Consider the following 19,337-nt stretch of genomic DNA (forward strand, 5'->3'; position numbering starts at 1 on the left):
ATAAAAACACAGAGCCCTGTGGCTGGATTGGCTTGATCCTGGAATACAGCCCATGGCTGGCTATCCAGGCTAAACTCACATTAAATAAATTCCAATGTACACTGTACAAGAGAGCCAGGCCCAGCCCTCATCTCACCAGCCTCTCTACAAATAAAGCCCCTCTCTGTCCCCTCTATATCAGGGGTCCCTGAGGGCTGAAGAGGAAGGAAATACTGGCTCTCAAATGTCCATGCAGAAAGCCATTTTGGCTGGTAGGGGTACAATCGTAACCCCAGTGATGCTCCAGCAACCCAGGCTGGGGTAAAAGGGAGTGGCTGGCAGTAGCACCCCTATGAACTACATCACCCCACCCTGTGTCTGTGCCCAGAGTCCCCTCTGTCCAGGGGCAGCCCAAGTAGCACAGTCTGGGGATGGGTTGGGGAAGGGGGCATCGTGCAAAGTGGTGAGGGGAGGACTCTGCTCAGCCTTCCCTAGAAGACCAATAACCAAAGGCAAGGCAGGAAAGGTACGCCATGACAGGTGGGGGCAGAAGATGCAGGCAGGTGGCCCCTCCCTCCATCACTCTGCAGGCGGGTGGGCCAGGTTAGCTAGAACCTTGGCTTGGTCCACGGCATCCAGCAGGTTTTTGGCATCCACGGCCAGGGTGTGGGATGCTGTGAGCATCTGCCTCTTGCAGTCCTCACTCAGGGACGTCACAGCGTTCTGCTGAGCCAACCTCATCTTGTTGATGAGCTCTGCCAGGTCTTTGTTGAGCAGTTTCTGGGTCCCTTCAATCTGGCGGGCAAGCACACAGCAAAGCTGAATGAGTGATGGTGTCAGAAAGAGCACTGGCTAAGACATCAGAGGTTCCCTGGGGGGGGGTGGGGTCAAATTACTCCAAGCCTGGGCTGAATCCACCCCTCCGAACAGGCTGGAGTTGGTCCGCAAAGATCTGTGTAGCAGACATCCCAGACCCTAGCCAAGCATGTGCCAGTCCAGCCTGCCTGGACTGGATAGTGCCCTCCTTCACAGAGTCAATCCCTGCACGCTGGTCAGAGGTCAAACATGTTCACCTACTTTGAGAGATCCTCTTGACTGTCACACTGATGGCATTTAGAGTGACCATGGAAACAAACCGCTGGGCATAAGGGACTTTCTGGATAGGGTTAACTGAGGTGGGAAGACACACCCTAAAAGCGACAGCATCATTCCGATGGCTGAAGTCTTGGGGTGAGTAAATAGGAGAAGGTGACTGAGCACCAGCATTTATTGTATCCCTGCTTCCTGAGTGTAATCACAATGTGAGCAGTCACCTCACACTCCTTCCAGCATGCCTTCCCTTCCAGGAAGTACTACTACACCTTCAAACTAGGAAACCAATATAAAGCTTGCCTGCCTTCGGGCGTTTCCCTGGAGTATTTTGCCACAGCAATGAGATAAGGAACTAACACGCCTATGCTTTAGCTGTCTGTTCTCAAGGACAGAGATTAGATCTTATATTTATTTATTTAGCCATTGCATCACCAGTGCTTAGCATGATGAATACAGAACACGGAAGCTATCTAGCTAATGAAAGGAATGAGTGAATACATCGAGCATGCCAAACCCTCCCATAGACCTGCACTGGGAAATCCACCCGGTGAGCTGTTCAGGTTCTCAGGAGTGTCTCAGCCCTCTGGTGGCACCTGACCAGCTGGGATTCCTTAGCAGGTCACTATTGTCACCCAGAGGGTAGCCAGCCCTGTCCCTGTTCTGTTTTGCCTTGGGCAACCACGGGCGGTAGAGATCACATGACAGGATGTGATGCAAAGATGCCCACTGCAAGGCAAGGCATCAATGCACTGCATTTTCCAGACAAGAAACAGATCTCTCTCTTGTGGCTACAGGACACTTTGCCTGTTCATTCTTGAACAGTCCTGGACATCAGAATTTTGAAATCAGTACCATGGGGAGTCAGGGGTGGGGCTAAGATCATCAACAGAGCTGTGCTCCTGTTAAAGAGTACAGGCAGGGGGAGTCTGTTCCTTGCTTCTTCCAGCTCTGAGGTTATGCCTTTCTTACCTTGTATGTAGAAGGACTTCAGCTGCTGTTGTCACATTCCCCATCCCTGATACTGACCCTCTTCCCTGGATATTCCATCATACCCTCTCCTGCTTGAGACACTTAACTCGTATCATCACAATAAAGTTCCTTTTGCCATGTAAAGTACTCTGTGTATGGGGGAGGGGCTATCACATCTTTTGAGGCATCCCTTTGCATCATTCCATCAGAACACCGGGACTCCTCCTTGACTTCAGCAATACTCTGCTATCTCCCTGAGATTTCTGTCTTCGCCTAAGTGCAGAGGTTTGCTAGGTACAGGATGGGATGTTGGAAGGAAGGATGGAACGCTGGAAGGATGGAGCACTCTTCTTTGCTTATAGCCATTGAGACTATTTGACACCTAGCCTGAGCCCCAGAACAGGCTCAGCACTAACTGGCGTTAATTGCTCTGATGCTCTCCAGAGAACATCTGTTGGGAAAATTAAGGCTGCTCAGGTGGCCCCAGTGAGTGAATTATAGCCAGGGACAGGAGGATGTACAGCAGGCATGGCTGAGAGCGGGAACACTCACCTCTGTCCTAGAAGATGATGGCAAGGAAGGCAGGAGGTCGTCCACACTCCCGATGAGCTTCCGCAGGTTCAGGCCCACATTCTAACAGAGCAAGAACGGGGCAGCTGTTCCACTTGCTTTTGGAAAAGCTGCTCCTCCTGGAACTGCACTCTAGGAAGGCATCTGCCCCTTGGGACCACCTGAGATTGGACTCCCTAGGGTTCCCTTGTTCCCCTGGGGTCTACAAGGCTGGCCAATGAGAGGGGTGCAGTAGTTTTCTTTCCAGCATCAGGCTGGGCAGCGCCTACCTCCCTGATCCACTCCCACCCTGTCAGTTACCTTCACCACTACCACATAATCCTCAGGGGGCAGCTGGCCGAGCCTGTTCTTGAGTTCCAGCACGGCCTCCACCAGGGTCATGACATTGTGGTACACGGGGTCATCGGTCCTGTCCAGGTTGGCTGTGGGTTGAATGGACTGAAAGAGAGGAGTAGATGTCCAGTGGCTCATGGGGAGCCAGGAGGGACCCTCTATCACTCTTATTCCTTGCTGGCAATGCACAGATATCAACCAGTGAAAAGGCCTATGCTTTGCAAGAGTAGCACTCTATCCCAGGGGTAGAACCTCCTCTCTGTCTCCGGGGTCACACTCCTCTGGGGAACCCAAACAAAAATGTTGGCATGTTAGTGAAGCATGCAGTAGCACACAAGCCCGGTCTAAACATCAGCTGGCCTTGGGGGTCTTTGTTGTCTTAACATTTCTCAGATAATTTACGTATGAAGCTGATGCTGAGAAAACACATATTATGGAACCAAGAAAACCAGTGGACAGTAGGATGCTGGGATCTGGGGGATGGGTCAGGAAGAGAAGAGACCCACGCCTCCGATCCTAGGTTGAATCAATGAAACCTTTCCCCTAAGCAGGGAAGAGGCCCAAGGGATTTAAAAAAAAAAAAAAAAAAAAAAAACAACAACAACAAAACCTGGCTTTTCTCCTCCCATTTTGTCATGAATTAGCTAGGAAGCCTAAGGCAAAATGAATCTGCTCTCTGGCTCGCGTCTCTACTTTAAGGACACGGAACTAGATTATTTCTGAGGGCCTCTGAGCATTTCGGGTCTATGGTTTTTAGCAGTTGTAATCCTAATACATACCTGAGCGCCGAGTCGTGGTGGCTTCTGTGGGGGCCCTGTGAACTCCGCTACAATAGGAAGGACAGGGAGTAGGTGAAGGTCTCAGCACCTGGTCTTTCTCTTTCTATCTTCTTACAATCAAGCCAATGCCTCATCTCTACCATTAGGAGACCTCCCCAAGAGTGTAAACCCCTAATTCCAGGAAGATGACCAAGGATCATGGTCTTCCTGCCTTCCCAGTAGCCAGGGACAAGATCTGCTCATGGCCTAAAAAGAAAAAGTCAAAGCAGGGGTGCATGAGTGCAGCAAATGTGTGTGTGTGTGTGTGGAGGGGGGGACTCCATGATTTGGTGTGCTTCCTCCAAGATGGGCAAGTTCCCAAGGGACAGAAATGCTGGCTTTGAGCACCCGTGGAAAAGGAACCCACAGTCTACAGTGGGCCATCTGTAGAGCCCACCCTGGTGCAGGGGCAGCTTGGTGTGGGGGGGTTGATTTTAAGACCTATGATGATGATTCGTCACACTGTTGACCCTACTCTAACCATCAATGGCACATACATACAGCCTTGGGGAGCTGCTGTAACAGTGAGCAAAGATGCAAGCCAGTAAGCTTGCTTCTGATCTCACCACCATCCAGGAGCTGGTTCACCCAAGGCAGACGCTTACACGCCCTGTCTTAGTTTTCATCTGGAAAGTGAAATCATTAGCTTAGGAACCAGAAACAGGGAGAGGGCTCAAAGAAGTTGCCAGCTCTGGAAGAGCAGGCAGGGCCAAGGCGGATGGACAGCAGGAAGCTGGGTAGAGTGGAAGGGGAGGCTCCTTCTGGATCTAGAATGTCTCCACACATTCAGGATACAAGGTAGATGACAACCTCTTCCTTCTTAAAATCAAAAACAGCCCTCTGCTCCTTGCAGGACAGTGAGCAAGGAAGGATAGGACAACACCCCCCGACACACCCTAGGCAGAAACTTCCCCAAGGAAGCACTCACTGTAGCCAGCCTCCTTCTCTGGGGTCTGTAAGGAAAAGAAGAGAAGAAGGAGTCATTGCTCAGCCTCCAGGAAACATCCTAGCCCTCGCTGGCCACCCCCTTCTATTTTAGGCATAATAGCCACGAATGAGGGAATCTGAGAGCTCCTGACCCCAAGTGACCTTTCTAGAGGCCCAAGACAGCACTGACAATATGCGCTTTCATGTGGAGGGAATCATGGGGTCAGCCTAGAGGCAGAAAGAGGCAGACCAAGGGATCTCGCACATGGGTCCTGAGAAGATAAGGCTTTTTTTTTTTTTCAGGCTGTGGCTCCGAGAGACCTTTCCAGGTGACTTACCAGTGGAGACTTGTCATTCATATAAACCATAGGGTCCTGCAGAGGAGATCAAAGCAAAGAACTTAGATTCCAGAGTAGAAAGTATGGAGCGGGGGCACCCACCCCAGCAGGTAGGGACAGAGCAGGGCTATTCACCAAGCTTCTCTCCTCACGCCTCAGCCACTGGGAATCTTCCACCATCTGCTTCTGCTGTCTGTCCAGGACCTGCCTTATCTTGGTCTTCTCTGCCTCCCAGAGCTGTTGGGCCTCTTCTCGGCTACTGGGCCGGATGAAGTCCTCCTCCTGTGAGGACAACAGAGGCAATAAGCCCTTGCCTCAGGCTTGGACCAGGATGCTCTGCTGAAGAGCCCCAAGGGGAGCCAACCCCTTGGCACTTCCTGCTGCTCTTCTCTTGTCTCTTCCTAAAGCCACAGCCACAAATGCAGACAGGCTTGCTCTGGTCTCAGCTTCATCCATAACCCTGGTTGTAATAGGGTACCAAACCCCTGAGCACTGGGTCCAAGCCACCACACGATCGGCCAATGATCATTGCTTTTCAACCATCTCCACTCATTTTCTTGGCTGGAATTTGTGATGACTACTGACATTTAACAAACTCAGAAATACAAGACCTGTCCCAAACCCTAAGCACTATGGAGACGGGTCTGGAAGATTCTATAGGCAGTGGGGCTACGTCGAGCTCCAGGTGTACATGAGCTGTTTGCGCCCATCACTCATGCACTCTTGCTTAAGACAACAGCTTGAATGATATAACTGGAGGTTAAAAGAAATGAATGAGCTAAGAGATAAGAGGAACAATGAAGCTTCCAGAAGCCCAAGTCTGCAGACACGAGATGAATGCTTACTCCTCCTTACTAGCCCTAGTTCTGATCTTCACTCACTGTAGGACTTTGGACTTATTCTTAGCTTGGTTTCTTAGGTGGGTGTTGGTGTTTTTCTATTCACCCTCAGTCTTCCCAGGGTGCAGTCCTACAAACTATTTTGCTTTTCATCTACTGTGAGTGATCACTGTGGCCTTCTGTATCTACTGGAGGAAGAAGGGTGTGTGTGTGTGTGTGTGTGTGTGTGTGTGTGTGTGTGTCTTCTTCTTGATTGCAAAATGCTTTGCCAGTGACAGGGTCCTTTTGTGACATGAACACCAGAAGTTAGTGTTACGGTTTGAGTGTGCCCCCACCCCTAAGGTTCACGTGTCAGGGATTGGATTTCCAGGGCAACAGTGTTGAGAGGCAGGGAGAGTTAAAGATCGTGGGGGCACTGACTTCATGAGAGGGCTAACACATGCGTGAGCTCCTGATAGAGGGGTGAGTTTGCCTCTCCGCCCTCGCTCTGTGCTCTCTCAACCACGTGATGTCTTCTGCCATGTTAGGAAATAGCAGGAGGGCCTCACTGGAGGTGGCCCTTGATCTTGATCTTTCAAGTCCCTCAAACTGGAAGTAATAAACTTGGGTCCAGTATAAGTCACCCGGTCTCAGGTACCCCATATTAGAAGCACACAAGGGATCAACACAGTCTCTTCCCTTTGAAGTGGCCAGTTTATAGGTCACTTAAAGAAAATGCTAAATTAAAAAAAATCATATATATTTTTAACAAGCCATATCTCTGCCAGGCCTCTGAAGAGTTCTCCACTAACTCTATCAAAGAGGCTTGCTTGTTACAGTATAGGTTTAAAATGGTTGTACTGGGGTACATTGCCCATCACTCATACATATTCAATTACTGGTGCTGATTTCTTACAATACTCTTCATCGAATCCGTTCAGCAACTATTTGTCAAACAGCTGCTGTGTGGCAGGCATGGAGCTGGATGCTGGGAGAACAGCAGTTTTAAAAACCGCTATGTTTCTGTTCTCATAGGGCTAAATGGATAATAGACAGGAAAGTTATTTATGCCCCTAACATGACACTATCTATTATGGTGTCATGTGGCCAGAGGTCCTCAGTGGAGCCCAGCAGGCACCTGTCCATGTTCTTAGCACCTCAAAACCGAGCTAACTAACCATCTTTTCTGTGTGAAGTACTGGCCTTGGGTATTTTGTTATGGAAGCAGAAAACAGACTAAGGCACCAATGCTCCAAAAATGAAGGTAAACATTTTAAAGTTTAAAATATCCCCAGTTGCTGGGCACACCTGTAATCCCAGCACTGCGGGAGGCAGAATCAGCCAGATCTCTGAGAATCTGAGGCCAGCCTGGTCTACAAAGTGAGTTTAGGACAGCCAAGGCTACATGGAAAAACTCTGTCTTGAAAAACAAACAAATAAAAAATATCCCCAGGTAAGTCCAATACTGGTCTATGGCTACCCCAGGCTTTTAATAAATGGTGAAACTAAGGGTGAAAAGTTTTAAATACAAAGTAGAAATATAAAACAAAGCACATAGACTGAGGAAGATTAAATACTGATAGGGTAGGTTACTAGAGTCCAAAATCTACTATGTAGCCTTACAGGTCTTAAGAGAGCCCCACAGGGTATAGGTGTTGTATGCCCCAGGCTTGAGTTTGGCAAATATTTTAGCAAACACACGCTGGAAGGCTGGTTCTGATGCCTTCTAATTACATAACAAGACTAAAGAGTAAAAGGGAGAAGCCTTTTGCTTTATTCAGTCTGTGTATGTATGTGCATGTGTGCATGTGTGTGTGTGTGTGTGTGTGTGTGTGTGTGTGTGCATGTGTGTTGGCATGTGTTGTGGAGGCCTGTGCACGTGGAGGCTGGAAGTCACCTACCTCAAGTGCTTTCCACATCCTTGAAGCATGTATCTCCCTACACTGAACTGAGAACTCACTAATATGAGCTAGTCTACCTAGCCACCTTGCTCCCAGGATTCTCTGTGTTCCTAGAGCTGCAATTACAGGTGGACCAGTGCACCCACCCACGCAGCATTTAGGTGAGTTAGAGGATGCAAACTCTGTTCTTCATGCCTACACAGCAAGCATCTTATCCACAGAGCCTTCTCCCCAGCTCCAGTGATTCCAAGGCTCATGAGATGCTTTTTTCTAATTGCTATCCTTCATTCTTGCTGCCTCAGTTACACCTCTATACAAAACCTTCCTTGCTCTAGCAAAGCAGTGCCCTGCCCCTTACCACATAGATTTTCGCCACTAAGTCTTGGTCCCTAGTGCTACCTCTTTTTTTTTTTTTTTTTTTTTTTGTCCATACCCTACAGTCCAGGGTATCCCTTTCTAGAGCTTCCCCAGGAGGGATACAGGCCAGCATGCACCTGTGCCCTGAAGACAAAGCCTCCGGGTTCTTCCTTCAGTACCTAGGACAGCACCCTGGGTCTCCCTTCTGAGTGAACTTCATTAGAGAATTATGATAACGCCCCCCCCCGCCCCGCCCCAGGAGGGCGATGTGTGATGCTCCTCAGACTCCCAGAGGAGCCATGCTATAGAGGAAATCACTTTGCTGTCTCTGAATCTTTGTTAAATACTTTAAGATGCTTCATGGGAATGCTGTTATATCTTATTAGCGTGCCACTGGAAAGAGACTGCCTCATATATACCATAAAATGTAGTTTATACTTAATTAACTTAAAAAAAAAAACCTATTTAAAGAAGTGTTCATTATGTTCTTTCAGGCAGAGTTCCATTATGACAATCACTTCTAACCCCTGTGACACACCGCACACAGAGAAAAACCCTGCCCAGGCTGTCTTTATGGAACTGAAAGAAGTCCTGGCAGCGAAATACAGCTTAGACAAAGGCAGTGCTGCCCCTCACAGGCACTAAATAGCCTCTTTCCAAAAGAACACCATTTTAGACAAAGCTTTCTGAAACTTAATTAACAATAAATAAAGGGTCCAGGGCAGGGGGTTGGTGAGCATTGCCTAAATTATAGCACATGCTTAAAACGGGTTTAATTATGGTTAAGCACATATGAAGACAGAAATTGTTTAAATTAATGTAAGAGAGAAAAATAGAGTGAGTTTGGAGAAATTTGACTTCATAACAGATCTTGCTGCCTGGAATTCTAAATTATGTTCATTTAAATTTTTTTACTAAATTAAGAACAACAGCATAGCAGTCTATCAACATAATTGCCTATGTTCTGCAAATGCATTGTAATAAATGTGCGGCTTTTCACAAAGAGATTCAGAGTTATGCATTTGAGTCTGAAATGTATATGCACATACAGCCAAAGCTAAAATGGTAAGTGTTTTGGTCTGTCTCATAGCTCAGTAAAATATAGCAAATGCTCACAGCACAGGGCAACAAGGGTGCGAGTGGACATCTGCTTACAAGCTAAGGTGCTCAGTGCAGAAGCCTTGAGTATCCACTCTGTGAAGCCCTCAGAGCCTTGCCAATCACTGAAGAGAAAGAGGCATGTGAACCCGTATCCACATGGGCCTCTACCCTTCATTCCCAGAATCCCACTCGCAAAAGCAGCAGTAAAAGCCGCTAGGAAGCAGTCTTCCCTGAGGGGATAGATTATAGCAACCAAAGCAGTCAGGAAAACAGCAGGAGGAGAAGCCTCCAGGATCCTTTATGCCATAGCAAACCCTAAGCCCTGCTACGCTCTGCTTACAAAGCCTCTATGCTGCCTATTGTACCTGACTCCTGGGAGAATCCGCCATCATTGGCCACAACACCTGTATGGACAAAAGCAAGTCCTATCCAGCTAATGTGTTTGTAAAAGGCAGAGGGCCACAGAAGCCCTCTGGTAGTCTGACCAGCATGTGGAAACACGGAGCACATCCCAGGCCACCCCCCTCCAGCAGCCTCCATGGCAAGGCCGACACCCAGCATGCAGAGTCCTCTTACCCGCATGCTGTGGCGCTTGAAGACATTGTGCCGGTGGAGAGGTGGGGTGTGCAGCGAGTTAACAGGAGATGGGTACTCCATAGGGCTGGTAAGCGTAGGAGAGCTGGCACACAGACCCTCAGGGACCTATTCATGAGAAGCAAAGAAGCACAAGGCACAGGGACAAGGCGAGAGGGTGGACAATTTGCAGCTACGAACAGGAACACAAAAAAGGAGGCTGGGTGCACACCATGGGGTGCAGACTAGCTCTACCATGGCAGATAAGGAATGGAATGGGATGTTTCCCCGGCCCTGCCGAAGAGCCACGTGGCTTCTGACCTGCCAGACACTCCTCCTATACAATGCTCTCTGCACAGGAGGATGCCCACAGACCTTTCATCTCCTGAGACCAAGGGTAGGACCTTAGGAAGAGAGTTATGTTCTGTAGTTGTGACATAGCTTAGAGTAAGCCTGCAGATAAGGACTGCACACATACACACACAGCTATCCCTCAGTGTCCCGGGGGGGGGGGGTTTGGTGTGGCTCCAGGATGCACTGTAGATGGGGAATCCCTTACATCAAATGGTGTTATATTTGTGTGTCTACAGCTGTCCTCTAGATCACTCATATTGAATACTATGTAAAGGCTATGTAAGTGTCCCAGTATATTGTTTAGGGAATAATGACAATAAAACTTTGTACCTATTTCATGGAGTATGGGCTTTGTTCTTTTCTTTTTTCATATATTCCATTCTTGATTGAGTCCACAGGGGCAAACCCCAAAAATAAAGAAATATTCTCATATTCTCTCTCTCTCTCTCTCTCTGCATGTGTGTCTAGGGTAAAATTATTTTGATTAAAAACGTGTTCCATTTTATGTGTGTGTGGTGTGCATGTGATGTGTGTATGTGTTTGTGTGGTGTGCATATTACATGTGTGTGGTATATGCTTGTGTGTGCATGTGTGTATGCATACATGTGTGTGGCATATGCTTGTATGTATGCATGCATGTGTACATGTATATGTGCGTGTGTGCATATGTGTGTATGGTATACATGTGTTGTGGTGTATGCTCATATGTGTGTGTGGCATATGCTTGTGTGTACATGCATGTATGTGTGCTTCTGTGTGTGATGTGTGTATGTGTTTGCATGTGGTGTGTGTGTGCATATGTCTGTGTATGTGCATGTGTGTGTGGTGTATGCTTGTGTGTGTGTATGTACACATGGAGGTGGCCCCAGCTTGATGTCAGGAATCATCCTTAATCACTATTTCACCCTATTCACTGAGAGGAGACATGGTCTTGGTCAAACCCAGAGCTTGTCTCAAAATTCGCCAGTTTGCTGGAGGGATTCCTTGTCTCCGCCTACTAAGGCAGGGATTACAGATGGCTGCTGTGCTCTCCTGCATTTATGGAGGCTCTGGGCATCAAGCTCCAGTCCTCATGGTCTCAGAGAAAGTGCTTTAACCACTAAGCCGTCTCTCCAGTCTAAGGATATATTACTCTAAATGGGTTTTAAAACTTACTTAGTGTGTGTGTGTGTGTGTGTGTGTGTGTGCATATGTATGCCATACAGTGATTGTGAATGTCAGAGGACACTTTCTGGACATTGGTTTTCTCCTTCCACCATGGGAGGGATCTCCAGGGATCGAACACAGGCCATGATGTTTGGCGCCTCTGCCCATTGCACTATCTCACTAGCCTGCACATTTCTTTTTTAAGGCATTACTGTCATCTCCTGCATGGCATTCTCTTCACGTGGAGAGGATTTGTGTGCTCACTCTTAGTTGGGCTTGTTTTTGACACAGGGTCATCTCCCTGACAAGGGAAGCATGGGAACGGGTGCTCACTCTTCCTGTGTGGAGCAGCAGCAGGGCTGACATTGGTACATGCCATTTGAGGTGCTCTGTTTCCAAGCCACAACTCTATGCTAGGGTATGTAGGGGAAGAAAAGGCAGGAAGCTGGGTTGTCTCTCACCCAGCTGCAAGAAAGTGACACAGGGCACCACGAGACACAGGCTACAGCCTTGGGGAGATTCAAGGCTGGCAATGATGGATGCAGACAGCTCGGATAGGCCTCTGTTCCCTTTTACTGACCACCTAGCTCCTGACCAGAGCCTCTGTATAGAACCTTGTGTGGCACTCAGGTCTACAGGACCGTCCTATATGGGTGCATCCCCAGCACTGAGGAATTTCTTCTGAGAAGGCTCTGCTCAGGATAAGAGGTCAGCAAAGCCAGGGACACAGGAAGGCAGCTGCAGGCAGGCACAGGAAGCATAAGACACTGAGGATGGCTGGACTGGGCTGCAGGCAGAACTGACTTTCTCTTCTTTTGATATAAGTTAAAATTCTTTCCTGGCTGTGGAGAAACAGCCAACCCAGGCTGTCTCCATCCCCTAAGCAGGTGTTTGCTGCTACACGACAAAGATGTAGGCATGGCATTTCAGGAAGGTCCTTGAGGAGGGACGAAGTCAACCCTCCCCACCATCTGGTTACACATTTACCTGGTACTGCAGCTTAGGAGCCAGCAGGTTGGTCTGTGGAGGGGGCCTGTACTTCGGCCGGCTGGGCTAGAAAGAAAATACAGGGCTATCTCAATCTAACTCTGCCCTTCAGCAAAAAGGACACACCCAAGGAGCTATGAAGTCAAAGGCAGATCTGTTCATTTACAATGGAGAGATGGGAACAAAATTATCACCAGATCCATTTTGCAGCTGTGCACTGAGCACTAGTTACATGGCTAGTGATGGGAGCAGCACAAGCAAGAGAGACTATGAGAAAGGGCCCTGGGCCAGATTGAGTGTTGCTATGAGCTCATTTTGGTGCCCAGTTCCAACCATACGTGTTTAATATATTGGTACCCTATCTCTCAATGTGACAGTATTATGAGGTATGGTCTTTGAGAGGGGATTAGAGTTGGGTGAAGTCATCCTTTGATGGGATTAGCACCCTGATGAGAATAGCACAGAAGCCTAAGAGAATCCTTCTCATTCTGACACATGAGGGTATGCCAAGAAGGAAGCCATCTGGAAGCTAGGAAGGGGCTCTGCAACAGTTAATACTGATTGTCAGTTTGACAGCTCTAGAATCACCAAAGAGACAAGACTCTAGGCATGTCCTTGAGGAGTTTTCTATATTAAGTTAACTGAGAGAAGATTCACTCTAGATGTGTGTGTGTGGCGGGGGAAATCATTCCTTGGGCTGGGATCCTGGACCATATAAAAAGGCAAAGCTGCCAAAGAGGAAGCATTCAGCTCTCTACTTCCTGTCAGTAGATGTCATGTGACCTCAGGCTCTGTCTGCCATGCCTTCCTTGCTGTGACAGACTGTACTCTCAAATGCACAGTCCAAATAACCCTTTTCTTCTTTAGGTTGTTTTCATCCTATGTTTCGCCTCAGCGATGAGTAAAGTAGTGAACACAGACCCTCACCAGACACTGGGCTCCCCAGTTCCAGAAACTCTGAGGGATGGATGTCTGCTGATGAAGTCATTCTGCCTGGGGCATCTTGTTTTGTCACCTCTACTTAGTAATACAGCCTGGGTTTCTAGAAACCCAACCACCTGATGATGGGGCAGTAGGGTCCTGGGTCCTGAGCCCAAGGTTGTCACTGCAGGCATAGATGTACAGCCGAAACTCAGGATCTCAGGACGTCCCCCTTTCTTATCGTAACGGGCGCCTGATCTGCCATCCCTAGAACACAGGCTTCTGGTAGGTAACTCTGAAATACACTTCTTGTTGCAACTTCCCCATAGGCTGTGTGCTGGCCTCAGATTTCTCCCTATGGACCACCCATGGAGGGTTAGGGCTTGGGTTCAGGACAGAGAGAGTATTGTAGGAAAGCAAGGTCCTTGTGCTCTGAGAGGGCAGTGGGCCACAAAAGTGGCTCTGCTGGGACCCATAGGACTAATGAGGCCCAGCTTTGACTTACCTTGGGTGGGGGTTCTTGAAAAGCAGTGGGTTCCAGGATTTTGGGGGGTCGGTAGCGAGCATTCCTTTCCTGCTCTACGGCGATGTCCTTTTCCATCTGATAGATGTCACTGCCGAGGAGTCAGGTCAGATAGAGAGAAACCGGGTCAAGGGGAAACACACTGAGGTCAGGAGAGGCCTGAATGAGGGCCACCTGATCCCATGTCCACCTCTATCTCCCCAACAAAATGTCTGTGAGACAGGTTAGGATATGGATCTTGAGGCCACCCTTGCATCACACAAGTGGATTCAATAGGTGGAGTCCTTTAGAGAGCCAGTCCAATGGGTGGTGGAAGCTGGCTAGCAGCTCTACCTCTACCACCTCCAGCCTCCCTGCACCAGCTATTGGCAAAAAAGCCCTGTTTACATTTCCAGAGCCCCATCTAAGCTCATGACCAGGCTCCAGACTCACCATGACATTAGATACCTCTGTTTGCACTCCATAGCAGGCTCTGGGCTGCTGCATACTCTCAGCTATAATGAGATCCTGCCTTTCTCTCCTAGTGCAGTGCTTCTCAGCCCAGAGGCCCCTGGAATTACTGCAGGGTCTTTGAGTCCATGTGTTCAAAGGAACACTAAGCATTATGTATTGCCAAATGCATACCATGTGGTACTGTGCCTTTCAATATACACTTGCACACAGGCATGCACACACACAGACACAGACACACACACACAAACACAGATACACACACACACACACACACACAGTGCTCATAGCTGACTATTCTTTGTAAATCAAAAGGATTCTAAAAGTTCACGAGTGTTTTTGCAAGTTCTCAAAGTTTGACACAAGCCTGGGGCATGCTGTTTGGACCCTTTCTTAACCCTAGAGGAAGGACTGGCAGGCTGTGCCAACAGGAGGCATCTGAGCGTCTCTGGGATCTGAGTCACTTCAAGGGGTAGGAGTGGGTGTCAGCCCAGAGATAGGCAACTGCCACAGCTTCCCATGGTTCTCAAGAACCCACCTTGTCCATCCCAGAGCTTTTGACCAGGTTATATCTTCCAGTCACTTTTTATCCTGGAACCTGCCTAAGACTTCCTTAGGAAGGACCAACAGATGGTGCAGAATCAATGAGAAGAGTCACGGAGGGAAGACTGGAACAGATAGGCATTCAAGACTACGGTTTTGCAGAGCGTGTTTGAGACTCCAAGGCACGGACAAATGCAGGGTCATCCTCACCTAGGCTTTCTCAGCCTTTCCTTTGGTCCTCCCATCAGACTTTTAAATGAAAACTTGTGCTAGGGATGATCTTGAACACAGGATCCTACTCTGTACCTTCCAAGTGTTGGGATTACAAGCATATGGTGCCATGTCTTGTCTAGAGCCTATTTTCTGGCTCTCAAATAAAACCACCAGAGCTGAGTGTAGCTCAGTGGTAGAACACTTGCCTAACATTCTCTTGTTCCCCAGTGCACACCCACTCACACACATACCCACACACACACACACACACGCATGCACACACCCAGACTCACACATGCACACACACAGTTTGCCACATTATCTAAGCTCACTAAGCAAGCTTCCCTAAGACAGGGGTCCACAAACAGGGGCCACAGGCTAAGCCTGTTCTCCTCCCTATTTTCTCATGGTTTCAAATTAAGAATGGTCACCACCTGTTTTGTTTGTTTATTTGTTTGTTTTCATGATGCCAAGTTTTGGCGTATGCAGATGGAACTTTATCAAACACAGCCAGCCTCTTCCTTTACCAGTGCCTCTGGCTGCAGTGATAGAGCCAAGTAGTTGCAACAGAGACTTACATAGACTGCAAAGAACCAAATATTTACTACCTGGGTCTTTAACAGAGGCTTGCTGATCCCTAACCTAAAGAAAAGCAAAAGACGTTGGATCACTCATGAGTGGTAGGCAGAAAGATGGAGGACCCTGAAGCCCTAAGAGAGGTGACACCCCTCCCCAGTGACTTCCTGACACTGGAGACACAGCTGCTGGGTTAATGAGCCCACTTAAGCCACTGGTCCTCAAACAGAACAGACACGTAAAGGAGAACAGTCTTGGTAACAGGTCAAAACATCCCCTTCTTCTATAACTGGGAAGGACTACCAAATGCAGAAGGGGAGTGAGAAAGGTCACAGTCATAAGCAGTCTACTCCACAAAGTGCCAGGGTGAGCAAGGCTTCCCCAGGCTGCCCTCCCTCACCACTGAGCTTGCATGTGACAGGTCTCACCTCTCTGTCCTCCAACACTATCTAGTACCATTATGCTTCCAACTTCCACATGGTGACCAGAAGGATGTTCTGAGTGTTAAGTCCCATTTTACCTGTCACTACTAGTGGTCAAGTCACCAACCTAAATCTGAACTTCCTGTCTGACAAGGGGGAACAAAGACTGCCCAGGGCTGGAGGCTCCCCACCACACCCAAAGCTTCATCCTCTACCCACGGCTCCCCGCAATATGCTCACCTGAGACTGCACACAAGCTCCGTGAAGCGGGGCCGGTCACTGGGGTCATAGTCCCAGCAGCGAGTCATGAGGGTGTAAAGGACAGGTGGACAGAGGTCGGGCTTGGGCAGCCTGTCCCCTTTCTCTAGCACCCCGATGACATCCTTGTTTTCAAGCCAGAAGAAAGGCTGCTTCCCAAAGCTGAGGATCTCCCACATGCACACAGCTGAGACAAGAGGGGAAAGGCTCAGGGGAGGGACCAACGTAATATCCCCAGGGACAACGGTGACAGCTGGCGATTGGTCACAGCTGGAGGAGCAACATTCTCCCCTGAGGTCTCACCCACCACAATAGTTCAGCCAAGACATGGATAGCACATGAACTTATATACCTATATATCTATACCTATACCTATAACCTATATACCTACACCTATATACCTATATACCTACACCTATATACCTACACCTATATACCTACACCTATATACCTATATGCCTATACCTATATACCTATAGCACGTGAACCACAGTCTATTCTCCACAAGAACCCTCCCCAATGGAGCTACTAGGATCCAGAGGATCTGGGGGAGGCTATCATCTGGGTGGTCAGAACTTATTCCTGGGGTAGGGGAGGAGCAAAGGCCTTCCTCATGCATGGCAGGGGGTGGGGGCAGTCCTAATACCAGTTCTGACATTTGTTGCCTGTGTGAGCTTGGGGTGAAGGATGATGGGATGAAGGATGACGCTGTACAGCATGCTATGCCCATCATATCCAGCTGGGCCTCTCTCTTCTTGAAAGAAGCTGGCCAGTTTTCTCTGAGGACTCCCAGAAGCCCTTCCTGCACAGTCCTTGTAGGACCGCTGATGTAGTGCATGCTTGTCACAGGTCTTTACAAGGGAGATAAACCCAGTTTATCCTAACCAGGCCCTCGCCCATGTCACTTCCGCTCTGCCACCGACTCTCTCCACCATTGGGGCTTCTCAATGCCTCTGGCACCTGAGGGGCCCATGTAAGATCCTTGCTCCCTGTGCTGCCCTCCTGCGCAGGCCACAGATGTGAGAACCAGTGCTTTCCTGGGCCCTCCTGAGTCACCACTCACCAAACATCCAGACGTCACTGGCAGTCGTGAAGCGCCGGAAGTTGATGGACTCCGGGGACATCCATTTGATGGGAAGACGAGTCACGGAGGCTTGGCGTGGACAAAGAGGTTTGCAGGAATTATTTAGGGGTGTGAGGTCCAGAATTACATTCCTGCTCTCCAGAGCCCACTGGCTGGGTGAGGCTTCCTTACTCTGGGATTTTGAATTCTATGAATTGTACTGGCAACTCACCTTTGTAATAGTCTTCATCCTCAATGTACCGGGAGAGCCCAAAGTCTCCTAGCTTCACACACTCGGGAGAGGCCACTAGAATGTTCCGGACAGCAATATCCCTGAAAAAAGGGTTGAAGTCTAGCATGAGGCACTGCCTTGGGATGCTGGTACAAGTGAAGAGAACCAGGCACCAGCTTGAAGGAATATCCCAGGAAGTTTCGGTCAGGAAGACAGCATCACCAGGATGATATAGCTCCTGAGACATAGGCATCTGCATCTCCTTGAGGCATGCCCGCTGACCTGGGCCACCTGCATTCTTAGTACCACCACAAGCCCCAAAGGGCCTACCTGCTTCCCACAGGCCATAGGACTTCCTGTCGTTTCAGCTACTGAAAAGATGGTTTTAAAACACCCAGCTTCGGACAAATAAAGGAAACATACCTACAAGCACATCAGCTTGGGTCCAGGCCACGTGCAACTCACACTTGACCCTCAGCCTAGAACGTGAGCTTTCCAAGGACAAAGATTCCTTTTGCTCTTTTTGTTTGTTTGTTTGTTTTGTGTTTTTTTTCTTTTTTTATTTAATTAATTTGTTCAGATTACAACTCAATTGTTATCCCATCCCTTGTATCCACCTGTTCCTCCCTCTTGCTTTCATCCTATTCCCCTCCCCTAGGTCTATGACCGAGGGGGCCCTCCTCCCCGACTATATGGTCATATTGATTGCGACTTTGTTCTACCTTCTAGAACATAGGCCGTGCTAAGTAGATGCTCCACAAGACTTGCTGAATGAACAAGGGATGTTTGTTTGTATTTCCTATATGGCTTTGCACAGAATCAGGCTCAAAGCCACACAGGCCACATGCATGGTAGGGTGAGCACCCCACTGTGGTCTCTTTGGGACTCAGATTCTCAAAGGAATGAGAGCAAAGCCAGGTGGAGAGTGGGCTAGAACCATATACAGCCACAGTTAAAGTGGATGGCGGGTCACGGTACTGGAGAACTAGCATGGAGACCCTAGGATGTTCCGGACATTCCTCCAGCTCACTTTCTTCCTAAGCCAAGTTTCACCCAGTGATGGAGATGATGCTTTTAGCAAGAGAGCAGCGCTCCCACCCTGACCCCAGCGCTCACCAGGACCGAGCAAAAGATACAAAGCTACAGCGAGACCTCAGAATTCCGATTTCCTCTCAGTATCCTAGGACCTTTTAACTTCCCAGATGAGGAGATGTTTTATGTGATGTACCCGAGCGGTGAGCACTCTCACTTTGCCAGGCACAGACCAGCATCGGGTTCTGGCTTGGGACCACATCACCCCCCAGTTCTACACACTGCCTCCTCTTCAGGGACCAGATCAACTCTTACACTGCTCCTACCTGTGTACACAGCTGATGCTCTCCAGATAGGCCATGGCTTTGCATATCTGCAGAGAGTACAGGACCAGAGTGGGTACCTTCAGAGAGTTCTTATTTCGCTCCAGGTAGTGGCCCAGCTGCAGGAAGAGAGACATGCCGTGAGAATCGCTCCTTCTGCCCCAGCGTGGCGTCCACCAAGGCACTGGGCTACCAGTAGTCACTGACCCCCTTCTTTCTTTTGGGGGCAGCAGCAGGGACAAATTCAAAGATTGGCAATATGTTTTGGCAACTTCCTCTACCTAACAGCTGATACGCAAGGTGGGAAGCTGCAAAGACCCCTTGCTATAAATGCCTCCCATGCCTCCTCAGCCCCATTGTCCCACGGGCTTCCTCGTCAGCCCCCTGAGCTCACCTCCCCATAAGGGTACAGTTCCATGATGATCCATGTGGGCTCCTCTTCAATGATGCCAATCAGCTTCACGATGTGGGGGTGGTCAAGATTCTTCATGATCACTGCAGGAGGGAGAGGAGGGGTG

The 19,337-nt window shown here is 48.9% G+C and overlaps 1 protein-coding gene across 2 annotated transcripts in view; it reads right to left on the reverse strand.

Moving 5' to 3' along the window:
• Nucleotides 1-408: 408 nt before the first annotated feature.
• Ptk2b (protein tyrosine kinase 2 beta) overlaps nucleotides 409-19,337 on the reverse strand; it is a 119,535-nt gene continuing 100,606 nt past the window's right edge. Inside the window, exons 17-31 of one of the 2 annotated variants that reach the window (XM_051160737.1) lie at nucleotides 19,214-19,314; nucleotides 18,823-18,938; nucleotides 17,465-17,565; nucleotides 17,233-17,322; nucleotides 16,152-16,356; nucleotides 13,690-13,798; nucleotides 12,264-12,329; nucleotides 9,780-9,905; nucleotides 5,162-5,308; nucleotides 5,027-5,062; nucleotides 4,690-4,714; nucleotides 3,723-3,769; nucleotides 2,911-3,048; nucleotides 2,593-2,673; nucleotides 409-774 (exon numbers count right to left, since the gene is read on the reverse strand). In XM_051160737.1, the coding sequence (XP_051016694.1) occupies nucleotides 559-774; nucleotides 2,593-2,673; nucleotides 2,911-3,048; nucleotides 3,723-3,769; nucleotides 4,690-4,714; nucleotides 5,027-5,062; nucleotides 5,162-5,308; nucleotides 9,780-9,905; nucleotides 12,264-12,329; nucleotides 13,690-13,798; nucleotides 16,152-16,356; nucleotides 17,233-17,322; nucleotides 17,465-17,565; nucleotides 18,823-18,938; nucleotides 19,214-19,314 (1,604 nt within the window). In that variant the 3' untranslated portion in view covers nucleotides 409-558. The remainder of the gene's footprint in view (nucleotides 775-2,592; nucleotides 2,674-2,910; nucleotides 3,049-3,722; nucleotides 3,770-4,689; nucleotides 4,715-5,026; nucleotides 5,063-5,161; nucleotides 5,309-9,779; nucleotides 9,906-12,263; nucleotides 12,330-13,689; nucleotides 13,799-16,151; nucleotides 16,357-17,232; nucleotides 17,323-17,464; nucleotides 17,566-18,822; nucleotides 18,939-19,213; nucleotides 19,315-19,337) is intronic. The other variant, XM_051160738.1, reaches the window with a different exon arrangement.

The sequence above is a fragment of the Acomys russatus genome, chromosome 18 (assembly GCF_903995435.1).
Source record: "Acomys russatus chromosome 18, mAcoRus1.1, whole genome shotgun sequence".
Taxonomy (NCBI): domain Eukaryota; kingdom Metazoa; phylum Chordata; class Mammalia; order Rodentia; family Muridae; genus Acomys; species Acomys russatus.